The following is a 13062-nucleotide window of genomic DNA, read 5'->3' on the forward strand; positions in this document are numbered from 1 at the left end:
CCTGCATGCGCCCCAACCAGGGCCAGGGAGCAAACTTGCAACCCAGGTATGTGCCCTTGGCTGGGAATGAAACCTGAGACCCTTCAGTGCACAGGCTGATGCTCTAACCACTGAGTCACACCGGCCAGGGCCCTTATGATTTTCTTAATAACAGTTTCTTTTCTCTAGCTTAATTTATTGTAAAAATACAGTATGTAATATATATAGCATGCACAATATATGTTAATCTACTGTTTATGTTATTAGTAAGGCTTCTGGTAAACAGTAGGCTATTAGTAATTAAGTTTTGAGGGAGTCAAAATTCATACAGGGATTTTCAAATGTGCAGGGGACTGGTAGCCCTAACCCCTGCATTATTCAAGAATCAACTGTACTTGCTTTAATATCTAGAATAATAATGATATTAAAAATAACAGCAATAGCCTGGCGAGGCATGGCTCAGTGGTTGAGCATCGACCTAGGATCCAGGAAATCGTGGTTTGATTCCCCGGTTTGGGGCTCAATCTTCAGTAGGGGGAGTGCAGGAGGCAGCCGATCAATGACGATCCTCTCATCACTGATGTTTCTCTCTCTCTCTCTCCCTCCTTCTCTCTGAAATCAATAAAGATATATTTTATAAAATAACAGCAATAGAAAAATATGAGTAGCAGCAACCACTTGTTAAATACTAATTCTGTTTGTATGCATTAACTCACTTAATTCTAAGAACAACGTTTATAATTAGGTAGTAGTATCAGTCTTGGTTTATAGATGTGGAAACTGAGGCACAAAGAGGTAACTTTCCCAAGTTTATACAGCTATCAAGTGGCAGAGTCAAAATTTGAAACATGATGTTCTGACTACACACTCATAACCATTGTTATGACTAACGATAATTTGTTATTCTTCCTTGTATTTTACCAACTGAAATGGGTTTTCTGCTTATCAAAGCCTAAATTTAGAATCAGAGTCTCCTCAACTAGTGACCCATTTTTATAATCAGTCAACTTACATCAAGAACAGTGAGTGCAGGCAGGAGTCGGAGGTCATCTGTAAGTGACTGAAGTTTATTGTTGGATATGATTAATTTGGTCAAATCCGTCTGTTCCCACCATCGCTCAGTAGTACTGAATGAAAGATTCTTAGCTTCCTCAGGGATATCCACATTTATTCTCCAGACACATTGAGGAACTATTTCCAACACAATCAGAGCCAAAAAAAAAGGGGGGGGAGGGACAGAAAACAAGTAGTTAGATACTAAGTGACATACTTTTATTACTTTTGTAATAGCTATTCAGTTTACCTACTAAAAAGCAATTGCTGAAACAGTAAAAAAAACATTTCAAATAAGTCAAATAACAATGAATTGTAACTAGATTAGAGTAAAAGTTGATTTTATTCAAAAACAATATGTGATATGTATTTTACATATTAGATCTCACTTTTATCTTTATTCAACTATATTTACTATATATGCACTCTGCATAACACCTAATGGGTACATATATACAAGGTAAAGAAGAGATTCTACTATTATTCTAACAGAGTAACAAAAGGCATGAAAATCAACATTTATAGTCTGAGAAAGCACTGGTAATAACAATAGCTAATAATAATAATAGATATGATTTACAAACAACAGGCAGTTTTCTAACATACTAACTCATTTAAACCTCATAACAACTCTGTGAGGTAGGTGCTATTACTATCCTTGTTTTATAGATGAGAAAAATGGGACACAGAGAGAATTGTAATTTACCCAGCATTATACAGCTACTAAATAGCAGCGATGGGATTCAAACCCTGGCAAAGCTATATTGTCTTGCCTCTCAGTGAATATTTAGAAGGCATATCTGACTCTGATAGCTGCTCTCTATTTTATCTGGCATATTCAACAGAAATGATAACACATGTCCACACAAAGGCTGTACTTGTAAGCTCATGGCAATTTTATTCATAATAGCCCAAAACTAGAAAAAACTCAAATGTCTATAAATAGGTGAATGTACTATTATTTTACAATAAAAAGGATAAGCCTCAAAAAAAAAACACCCAGAAAACATTATACTATGCAAAAGAAGCCTAAAACAAAAAAATCACAAGTGTATAATTCCATTTAAATGAAATTCTGGAAGAGGCTAATCTCTATTGCAAAAAGCAGATCAATCACTGGTTATGTGGAGTACTGAGGTTAGATTGACAGCAAAGGGGCATAAGGGAAATTTTCAAGTGTTGGAAATGTTCTATAACTTGATTGTGGCAGTAGTTACCCAACTGTATACATTTGCCAAAACTCATTAAATTGTACACTTAAAATGGATGTGCATACTGTTTGTAAATTATACCCCAATAAGGCTAACTTAAAATAAAAAAGGATGTCAATTTTTAAAATACAAATAATGTAATTTTTGAACCTTATGTGCATATATACAGGTAAATGAATAAACAAATATCTACATATATGTGTGCATATATATAAAGGAGAAAAGAAAGGCTTGGAGTATAACAAAAACTTATTATTTAACAAATACAATTCTTTTTTCTTTTTTTTTTAAATATATCTTTACTGATCTCAGATTGAGGAAAGGAGAGGGAGAGAGAGAGATAGAAACATCAATGATGAGAGAGTCATTGATCGAGCCCACAACCTGGGCATGTGCCCTGACCGGGAACCGAACCCCAATCGCCTGGATCCCAGGTTGACGCTCAACCGCTGAGCCACGCCCGGCAGGGCTACAAATACAATTCTTAATAAATAAATTTGAATAAAGCTCATGTTAAAATGCTTATGTGACTATGAATTGTTCGAAGTGTCATTTTGCTTCCTTGGTACCTAGTACAATATCTGGAAGAAACACAGATAGTATATGTATATAACAAATGCTATTTAAATAAGTATGCGGCACTCCCCATGGCACACAAACACTTTCATATTTATTACCTCATATACTTCACATAAAATATCTCTGATGATGCCTCATACATATTGACAGCAATCTGAAAGAAGCCAAGTTTAATAATATCTTTTGAACATAATTCATAATTTTGGGTAATAATATTTGGGGATAATAATAAAGATAATGAGGGGACTTTTTAAAAAGTTGGTATATTTTAAAAAGTACAACCATGTGTAGGCCAGTAAAAGGGACAATTTAGTAAAAGTTTATCAGAAAAGAGAGTAATAATCATTTTCTTTAATTACTCTGATTATGTCAAATATGCTTCTGTAGATTTTTATCTATACTTCCTATAACACAGATTTTAAGACCCGTATCCAACACGCTTCTGTGCTACTTCGATGTATCACTTACTATTAAGTTATTAAGTGGAGACATATAGCATAAAAAGATAAAGGACAAAGATACTCAACAAGAAGAAAACAAACAATCCAATTTAAAAATGGGCAAAAAATCTAAACAGGCACCTCACCAAAGAAGATATACAGATGGCAAATGAGCATATGTCTTTAAGGATCAGCAAATTAAAACAACAAGATACCATTATATAGCCGTTGAATAGATAAACACCAAAAACCAGATAATGCCAAATGATGGCAAAAATGTAGAGCAACAGGAACTTTTATTCATTGCTGGTGGGAATGCAAAATGGTACATACACTTTGGAAGACTGTCAATTTCCTACAAAGCTAAGCATAGTCTTACCGTGTGACCCAACAATGGTGCTCCTAGATTTATACCCAAATGAGCTGAAAACATGTCCACACAAAAACCTGCACACAAATAGCAGCTTCATTCATAACTGCCAAAAGCTAGAAACAACCAAGTGTCCTTCAAAAGGTGAGGGGATAAACAAAATGGTAAATGCATACCATAGAATATTATTCAGTGATAAAGAGAAATGAACTATCAATTCAAAAAAAGAAATAGAGGAAACTAAAATGCATATTGCTTAGTGAAAAAAGCTAGTCTGGAAAGCTTCATACTCTGACTCCAACTATATGACATTTTGGAAAAGACAAAAATACATAGAGTAAAAAGACTGGTGGTTGCCACAGCTTCAGGGGAAGCAGAGTAAAGAATGAATAGACAGAGCTCAGGGGATTTTTATGGAAAGAAACTATTCTATATGGATGGTAGATACATGACATTATCAAAACAGACTGGTACAACACTGAGTAATATAAACCATGGGGAAAAGGAATTTGTTTTTGTCATTCTTATAGTATAGGATTCTGAAAAGAGATGGGAGGTCTTATCTAGATACCTTGGAGTAAGATTTCAAAAGGGTTTTTGTATGTTGTATTAAGAACTTTACACTGAATCTTGAGGGCTATGGGGAGTAAATGTTCTCAGTGACATAAGATCTGTGCTTTGGAAAGATAACTCTTGGAAATGACACTGATTTAGGACAAGAAATCCAGGAAACCCCTTAGGAGGCTATTGAAATGATAACAGCAATAGCCAACTTTTACTGTGTACTTTTTATGTACCAGTCACTTTATGCATATTAGCTCCTTTAAACCTTAGAAGGTTCTATTATTATTATTATTACCACTTTTTCTTTTTTTTTAATATATCTTTATTGATTTCAGAGAGAGGGAAGGAGAGGGAGAGAGAGAGATAGAAACATCAATGATGAGTCATTGATCGGCTGCAGCCCAACACTCGGGCATGTGCCCTGACCGGGAATCAAACCCTGATCGCCTGGATCTTAGGTCGACGCTCAACTGCTGAGCCACGCCCGGCCGGGCATTATTACCACATTTTAAAAAAGAAAATAAGACACAGAAAGATTAAGCATCTCAAAGTTACATTAGCAAAGAAATGGAAATAAGGAGCATGACTCATAAGGAACTATAGACAGTTCAGAATTACAGTGGTTTGGGTATTTAAGGTTGACTGACAAGAGATGAAATTGAAGGCTACAGCTAGATAAATACTTTCTATATTATAAAAACATAAATTCTTTTTTGACATAAGCTACAAATACCATGTGCCTCTCCCATTTATAGCTTTTCTCTCCTATGAAATGTTGTACATTCACCCATTCAACATCGTTTTACTGAGTACCTAGTGTGTGTCAGGTATTGTGTTAGGCCCTATTTATACAATAATAACCTAAAGAGCACTGATCCATGTCATCATGGAACCAAGAGTCAAAATTCATTTGCTCCCTAAAATTTTAACAGACTAAATCATCTGGGTCTAGTCAATAAGTACATTCCAACACATCACTTTGTTATTTGGAAATACTCATTCACTTACTCCACTCACAAATGTTTAATAAGAATCTACTATGTACCAAGCACAACTTTAGTACTAGGAATACAACAGTGAAAAAACTAAGCTTGACCTCATGGAACTAACATTCTAGTGAGAGAGCAGAGAAATCAATAAACAAAAAAATACATACTATAAATTCTGAGAGTAATAAATGCTATTTAAAAATTAAACAGGTAAGAGAACAGAGTGTTAGGAATGGTATTTACAGGAAGGGTTGTTAGGAAGAGCCTCTCTGACCTGTGACCTCTGAGCAGAGTCTTACAGGAAGCAAAGGAGTGAGCCCCAGTCCTTTAATATAAAGAAAAATATTTCAAGCTTTGGGAAAACCAAGTGTATATGCATAACTGTAGTTTTAAAATACTTATGTTCCCATTGATTAAAAGCTTTATGAGGTAGAGCAGAGATTTTATGTCATTCATTCATTCATTCAGCAAGTATTTGCTTGGTCTACTCTATACACAACACAATTAAAAAGCAATCATTAGAAGGGAAATGAAAAGTTTTAATACAAGATAGCCTAAAACCTGACTATAAATAGAGGAAAACATTACAGGAAGGATGATATATTATCTCTTTCCCCACTTCGCACTACCTTCCAGATAGTCAGAAGAGCATCTGTCTATTTATTATTCATTCATGGTATCCAAATTTGTGCTTGTTGATCTTTATTAGGTTTATGAGGATGGTCCCAAATTCACTCTGTATGGCATCTGTCTTGATCGGCAATTTAAGAAATATGCTCATTATTCCTTGTACTTGGGACTGCCCAGCTGCTCAAAGTGTCCTGTCAGGGAACACTGGCATTCACTAAGTTCACAAACGAACTGATAAAGTACAGAATTTTAGATCGAATTGAGAGGAGGGAAATGAGGGCCAAAGAAAAAGTATTTGCCCATCATTTGATAGCTAACTTAGTCACACGTTGTGTTGTTTATCTCAGAGACTGGGAATTCTGGAAGACGCCCCGTTTAAATTTTGGCCCTATTCCCATCAGGGTCCCTTCACCAGACATTCCTGGAGAGAAAGTAGGAACCGAACTGGGCTGACCTTGTCAATGGAAGTGCGATGAGTGCCTCAATTAAAGCAAAGAGATCCTGGCTAGAAGGGTGAGACAAAGGCGGCCAAAGCCAGGCTAGAGGACAGGGAGGCTGCCTGGAACAAGTGCTTTCTGACAGGACGCAAATCGGCTCGTACCCTGGATCTTACCTTCACTGAGGTTCCGACCCGACAGGTTTAACTGGCCGCTCTTCCTCGCCGCCTTTAACAGCCCCTGGGGTACTGAGGCGCCGCAGTCTCTCCTTTCAGCTCTGAATCCCGCTCGGGGATCCCGCTCCGCGACTCCTTTCAGACGCGACATGTTTCAACCACCGCCTCCAGCAGCGGATCCCCGCGCATGACGCTAAAAGGCGGCGCCGCTGTGGGCCCCACCCCTCCCGGGGGCGCGCGCTCTGTGCGCCGCGCTCGTGGCCGGGCGCCGGGCCTTCGCTCTTGGCGGCGCGGTCCAGATGACGTCACTGTCCGTGACTGGGGCTGGAGGACAGAGGAGCCCTTCCCGTTGCCGGTGCTGGCCTTGTGTCTTGGAATTACTTCGCTCAAGTAAGTGTGTTTAACCAGCTGAGGGAGGACTTGAGGGTTTATTGTGCGCAGGATTACTGCGACGCCATCCTTCTCATCTGTGCCCCCGCCGTGGTCAGGGTTTCGGGAAAGAACCACCTTCCCCTCTTCCTTCCCCTGGCCTGAACTGAACGTGGGCCTTGACTAAAACTTGAGACCTGGGCGCGGTCTGCAGCCGAGCTGGACCCCGGCCTGTGTTTGTCGCTGGTCGTGGCGGCGCCAGACCGCCGCCCGGCGTAGAAAATAAAACAGATTTCTGTTCTTCCGGACTATACTCGATTCCTAGAATTCGTGCATCTGGCCTGTTGTTGGAGTTCATAGCCCAGCATAGGAGGTAGTGTGAGATGGAAGGGAAAAAAGCTTAATAAATGATCTCTCCACCGGACGGTTTTGGTGGGTCTAGTGGAGGCGCAAGCTTTCGTGTAGCGAAAACAGCTTGGACTTTGGAATCCCAGCTGCTTCTGCATCTTACAAGCTATGTAACTTTAGGCAATTTACTTTACCTCTTTGAAATCTCACTTCTTTACTCATTTAGAGATAACAACTTGTATCTCATTTGGTTTTTAAAATAATTAAGTGAAGCTAAAGTTTTAAATATTGAGCCCTTGGTGAAGCAAGGGACTCCAGAGTAGAAAGGGAAAATTTTGTTAAGTCTGTTTTCCTGGAAAGTTAGTTTCTGTATGAAATGTATAGTTTGATTGATTGATTGATTGATTGAAGAAATAATTAAGCATCCATCATCTTTAGAATTGTCCCGTATACTTGACTTTTCTTTTCCCTGAAGTGATTTTGTTTTTAAAAGCATATACCGGGAAATGTCCTCCTAAGCTCCCATCAGCTCGGGCTGGGGATCGGTAGGATATTTGGGAGGTAGAATGACAAAATCTGCACCACACAGTTTTGCCTGAGTCCTGGCTCTTGCTACCTGTAACATTGGATTTTTAACCCCCCTTCTCGCTTTTTTCCCCCCTCCTTTTTAGTTCCGTAGAGTCCTGTACACTAAGAGTGAACAGCAGAAAAGTACCAGTAGTTATACTACCAAGCAAGAAAAGAGTGGGTTTTAAAGCAAGGTCGATCGCAGTTTTTTAAAGCTCACTAATGAGGTCTCCCCTCCCTCCCAGTTTGTCTTGACAATAATGATAATAGCCACCTTATTAAAGCCCTTAATAAGAGCCACACTCAGTGCTAATAATGCCTCTTTTGCTGTCTCTTATTTAGCACAATGACCAGTTTTGCACATGACAAAATTGATGCTAAAAGGAAGTAAGAAACTTGCCTAAGGTCACAAGTTTCTATAAGTTTTATGGCCAGGAATTTGAACCTAGATCTCTCTTCAAAACCCTTCTTATTAATCATTATGATTTGCCTAGTGGCTTTTATTTCATCATTTTCAACTTGCTTTACATCCTGGAGCCATTTTAAGGGACCCTTCAATTATGTTTTAGAAGACATTTATTTATTAGAGAAGACCCTTTTTCTCTCTTGTAGGATTTAACAACCTATCTTTGGAGGATGAATTGCTCAAGTATCAAGTTTTACAATAGCCACCCCTCCCCCTACAATAAATTTTTCAATGTTGTTTTAGATAACATTTAAGGTGTAATTTGTTAATTTGTTTGTTTATTTATTGTGCTTCTACTTGAAGTTAAATATTTCATTACTGATGTTTAGTTTGCCCTGGCTGGCAATCGGATCAAACGACAACCTTGGCTTATCTGGATGACACTCTAACTAACTGATCTACCTGGCCAGGGCACATTGTTGCATTTTGTGTAAGAGAAGCATAGCCTGTTTAATGGAAAAGTAATTCTGAAAAATCCAAGTGACTTATGCTCTTGGTAAACTACAATAGATATAAAGTGACATGTAAAAATTTTACTAGTATATATCCATTGGACACTATGTATTGTACCTGTGTAGCAAGTGTAAATGAAGGTGAAAATTATTTCCTCACGCAATTCGGAAAAATACATATTTTATCTCAAATTTATGGAAACTGAAAGCTTATCAACTTGAATTGAGCTTGATTAGAGAGTATATTTATATATAGTTATATGTGGGAATTAGCTTTTTATATCAACTGTATTACTTTAGGAAGAATGCATTACAAATTTTAAAAACTCGGCCCTTTTTAAACTCGGCCCTTTTTCAACATGAACATTTAAGTGAAAGTGTTTTTTTAAAAAATGGGTTATTACAGGGGCTGGAGTCTTCTGCACAAAATTTTGCCACAAAATTTGTCTACCTATAATTTATTCATTTTATTAAAGTAATGGAAGGTTTCACTCTTCTAGCTTTGTGAAATTAAAAGAGAATGTGAAGAAACCAAAAATATATTGAGCCTAAGAATTACATCGGCCAAAAAATGCTGTTTTGTTTAATAAGGGAAAATAAGACTATTAACACAGTAAGAGTAGCTTATCTCCACCATTAAAATTTAATGACATTTTCAAACAGTGTAATATACAGATCATGCATCATAAAAATCTACACTTGAAACCTATATAAATCCTATTAACCAATGCCACACCAATAAATTTAATAAAAAAAGTTTAATGACATTTTCAAACATGGCTGTGTTACTCTTATGAGCATTGCTACATTAGATTTTTTTTGAAGCTGAAAGGCACAAGTCATAAGGTGGATTTATAGAGGCAAATGGAGAAATTGTAGTAAAGGAAAATGCCATTACTTTGTGCAAAATTTTAAAGGACGGTTATTTAAAAAAATGTTATCAGATAAGCAAAGTGAATTTGCTTTGCAGACATTTCTAGGAAGTTTCTTTTTGTGTGAAGTAACAGATGTAGATTTAGCCTACTTTGAATCAGTATTGTTTGTCTTTCAGAATATTGCATTATCTGTGAGAACTCCAATTTTATGATAAAGTTATTTATTGAGTGAACATTTTACTTTTTAACACTGGCATTATTATTAATATATTGCTTATTAAATGTTTTTTTAGTTGAATTTTTTACATTCTTATATACTTATTACTCAAAGTTTTCTTTCTGTGTTTTTCCCTTACTCTATCAATAGGTGTCTTTATATTATCAATATTGAGTACAAAATTATATAGGACACTGAATCTCCATGTTTTAAGTATTCAACTTTAAAGATGTTCGTTATATGTCTTAGTTCCCTTTAAAAATTTCAGTTTGCAGTTTTGCATTTGTTTTCCTTTCAGGTCTATAACTGCCATCTTTTAAAAGTAGTAAAAAATATTGTGTATTATTTCTTTGAACGTAGTACATATTTTGCATTTTTAGTCATAGTTTCAGATGTGGCTTTGAATTGTATTCTGTTGTATTGGAGTTGTTTGTGGCAATTTTTTTTCTGATGGAGACAGTGTATTTTATTTTAGATTATTCATTTGTATAGTTTTTGTTCGCAGTGCTTCTCTTTTGTTGAATCAGAAAGTAATGAACTTGCTCTAGGAAGTTTAATGTTTGATTCAAATGTTGGGTTATAGTCCACCTGCTTTAGGAAAATATTTTCATTTTCATTTTATAAAAAGGCTTTTAACATGTTAGTGTTTTTCATGTGGAGAAAAGTGGAGGCACTACTTTTAAAATATTTTTCTTTTAATTCTAATTACTTTTAGTTTTCTTTTTTGGTTTATTTTCTTTTTATTTAAAAAAGCTGAAATCGGGTAGTTGTAAAGCACTCTTATATCATTACATTAAAATATTATGTTATCATTTATTGGTTTTTCTTAAATTAGCTGAAAGTGTTCCCCATTCATTATTCCCAGTGATTCTTACTCCTAACCTTCATTGGCTGTTTTCTTGCTCATTTTTCAAGATTAATGTATTCTGCGCTAGCCAGTTTGGCTCAGTGGTTAGAATGCTGGCCTGCGGACTGAAGTGTCCCGGGTTCGATTCGGACCTGGGTTGCAGGCTTATCCCTTGTTTCTGGATCAGGGGGTGTGTGGGAGGCAACCAATCAAAGTGTCTCTCTCACGTTGATGTTTCTCTCTCCCTTCCACTCTCCCACGCTCCCTGAAAAGCAATGGAAAAAATATCCTCAGGTGAAGCATTATGGCCTTTAGCTTTAGCATGTGTCAGGAATTCATATTGTTTCAAACACTTAGTAATATTTTCCTTTGTTTTTTTAAATCTGTGCTTATGGTCATTTCCTAGTCTGTTGCTCTCACCCATGTCAGAGTATACTATTACTTAAGATAAATCAAACATATGTTGTGTCTTTTGAAAATAAGAATAATACTCTTGCTCTGAAAATGTAGAAGGGTAATTGAATCCTTCCTAGAAAGAGTTTTTCATGAGCCCTGTGTTTTGTCAGAAAAGGAATGTTTTGTTTGACCACCCATCTGTCTTTGTATGCAATTGGTAAAGTGCTTCCTTAGGATCAAAGTGAATGTGAAAACTTGAAATTTGTCGGTATCATGTTTCCATTGCAACAGACTCTTAAAGGAGAAAGGGCATCTAATAATAGTATATTTCATGTTCACTACCACTTAAACAGTTTACAAAGTATTTACACATTTGACAATAATATTCTAAGATAAGACAAAAGTATTATTCATCCATTGAAAAAATGAGGAATAGTATTATTATTCATGAGAGAGTGGAACACAGACTTGCCTGTAATGGTATTTACCATTTGTTGAGTGCCTTTGTGCTGTTGTAGGTGCCTCATTCATATCCATAGTATTTCAGATCTTGGAAACTTTAAATGATGTCATTATTCTCATTTTTCACATAAGGGAATTGGGGCTCACATGGCAAGTTACAGGCAGCATTTATAGTAGCTGACAACATGCATAGGAGAATGGAGTGGGAGACTTCTACTTTGTTACACTCATATAGCTGTACACTCATTTAACATTTTGCATTTATTACTTTATAATAAATTTTTACTATGCCACACACAAAAAAATGTTAAAATGTAGGATCTTAAATAAGAAACTTCTGTGTATATATTCACTCTTCTGATTCATATTTTTCATGTTAATGATGAAGTAGCATTAGTCCAAGGTACTAGCCCAGAGTAATTGTAGAACATGGAACCCAGTAGAGGTAACCCAACCATTCATTTGTAGAGTAGTTAATGTTTATCTTTACTAATCGTTTGCATTAGTGGTTCTCACGTCAGCCTCACAACAACCCAGTGAGGCAAGCATTATAATTTCATTTTTCAGAGGAGGAAATTGAACCAGAAAGTAATGAACCAAAGGTCACAGTTAACCTAATTGGTGATAGATTCCATGCCTATTCTCTGTATCTATGAGTCTGTTTCTGTTTTTTGTTGTTGTTGCTCGTTTATATTGTTCTTTATGTTCCACATAAAAGTGAAATCATGTGGTATTTGTCTTTCTCTGACTGACTTATTTCATTTAGCATCATACGCTCTACATCAGTCCATGCTGTCACAAACAGTAAGATTTTGTTCTTTTTAATGTCTTGCCTACATTCTTAATCAATTGTAATGCCTTTACATGTTGTAAAGATTAAAAGGCATTTTAAAAACATTCAGTTAAGGTATGTTATCTTGTTACTGGGTTGAGTACACTTTAGTTTTTTATAGGTTTTCTAAGACCTTAGAAATAATTTTCTTTCATGAAGAGAAACTAAATTTTAAAACATAGGAGGAAAAGAGTTCAAATGGTGCAAATGTTTAAGTCCTTGATTAGAAAAATCTGTTTAATGTTAAACTGCTTGAAACTGTTCAGAGTAAAGATACATATAACTACTGGATTTTTTTTCCACTGGATTTTTTTTCCACTGGATTTTTTTTTTTAAGATTGCGAAACCTTTTCTCAATTCAGACTGCAGAAGAATCTCACATAGCATAGAGGATAATACTGAGTAGTCAGTACCTTGAGCTTCCCCATTCAAATATTTCTGTTGACCCCATTCAATCAAAAAAGCCAAACGTGTACAAATAAATTGACTGATTTCCAAGCATGTGCGCCATAGCTGAGAATACTGTGCATATGCATGTAGGCAACAGTATCTTAATGCTCAAACTACTACTTTTTTCTCTTTGTTCATCATAAAAATAAAGCTTTGAAAAATGGGCACATACAGATTTTTGCCTACAATTTCAAGGTGCTCACAAATCCTGTGCTGTCAATTTTTAAATGTAGGTCTAGAATCCTTGCTGTTAATAGACAATATAAGTTGAACAGTATGAAGCAAGAATTTGGAAATAAACTTAAGTAGACTTTTATTCTGTCTTGGGGTGTGTGTCCATCCATCTGTTTATC

At 36.1% G+C, this 13062-nt stretch overlaps 2 protein-coding genes across 5 annotated transcripts in view; one reads left to right on the forward strand and one right to left on the reverse strand.

The window, feature by feature from the left end:
• The window catches only part of LRRC40 (leucine rich repeat containing 40), a 37122-nt gene extending 30528 nt beyond the window's left edge, over window positions 1–6594 (reverse strand). Inside the window, exons 1-2 of the mRNA XM_016216796.2 lie at window positions 6429–6594; window positions 992–1170 (exon numbers count right to left, since the gene is read on the reverse strand). Coding sequence (XP_016072282.2) covers window positions 992–1170; window positions 6429–6579 — 330 coding nt within the window. The 5' untranslated portion in view covers window positions 6580–6594. The remainder of the gene's footprint in view (window positions 1–991; window positions 1171–6428) is intronic.
• Window positions 6595–6751: 157 nt separating this feature from the next.
• SRSF11 (serine and arginine rich splicing factor 11) overlaps window positions 6752–13062 on the forward strand; it is a 41000-nt gene continuing 34689 nt past the window's right edge. For 2 of the 4 annotated variants that reach the window (XM_087820514.1, XM_087820515.1), the window contains exon 1: window positions 6752–6818. The gene's annotated coding sequence lies outside the window, so the exon portion shown is untranslated. The remainder of the gene's footprint in view (window positions 6819–13062) is intronic. The other 2 variants (XM_087820516.1, XM_016216763.2) reach the window with 1 other exon arrangement.

Source organism: Miniopterus natalensis, chromosome 9 (genome assembly GCF_054644295.1).
Source record: "Miniopterus natalensis isolate mMinNat1 chromosome 9, mMinNat1.hap1, whole genome shotgun sequence".
In the NCBI taxonomy this organism is placed as follows: Eukaryota; Metazoa; Chordata; class Mammalia; order Chiroptera; family Miniopteridae; genus Miniopterus; species Miniopterus natalensis.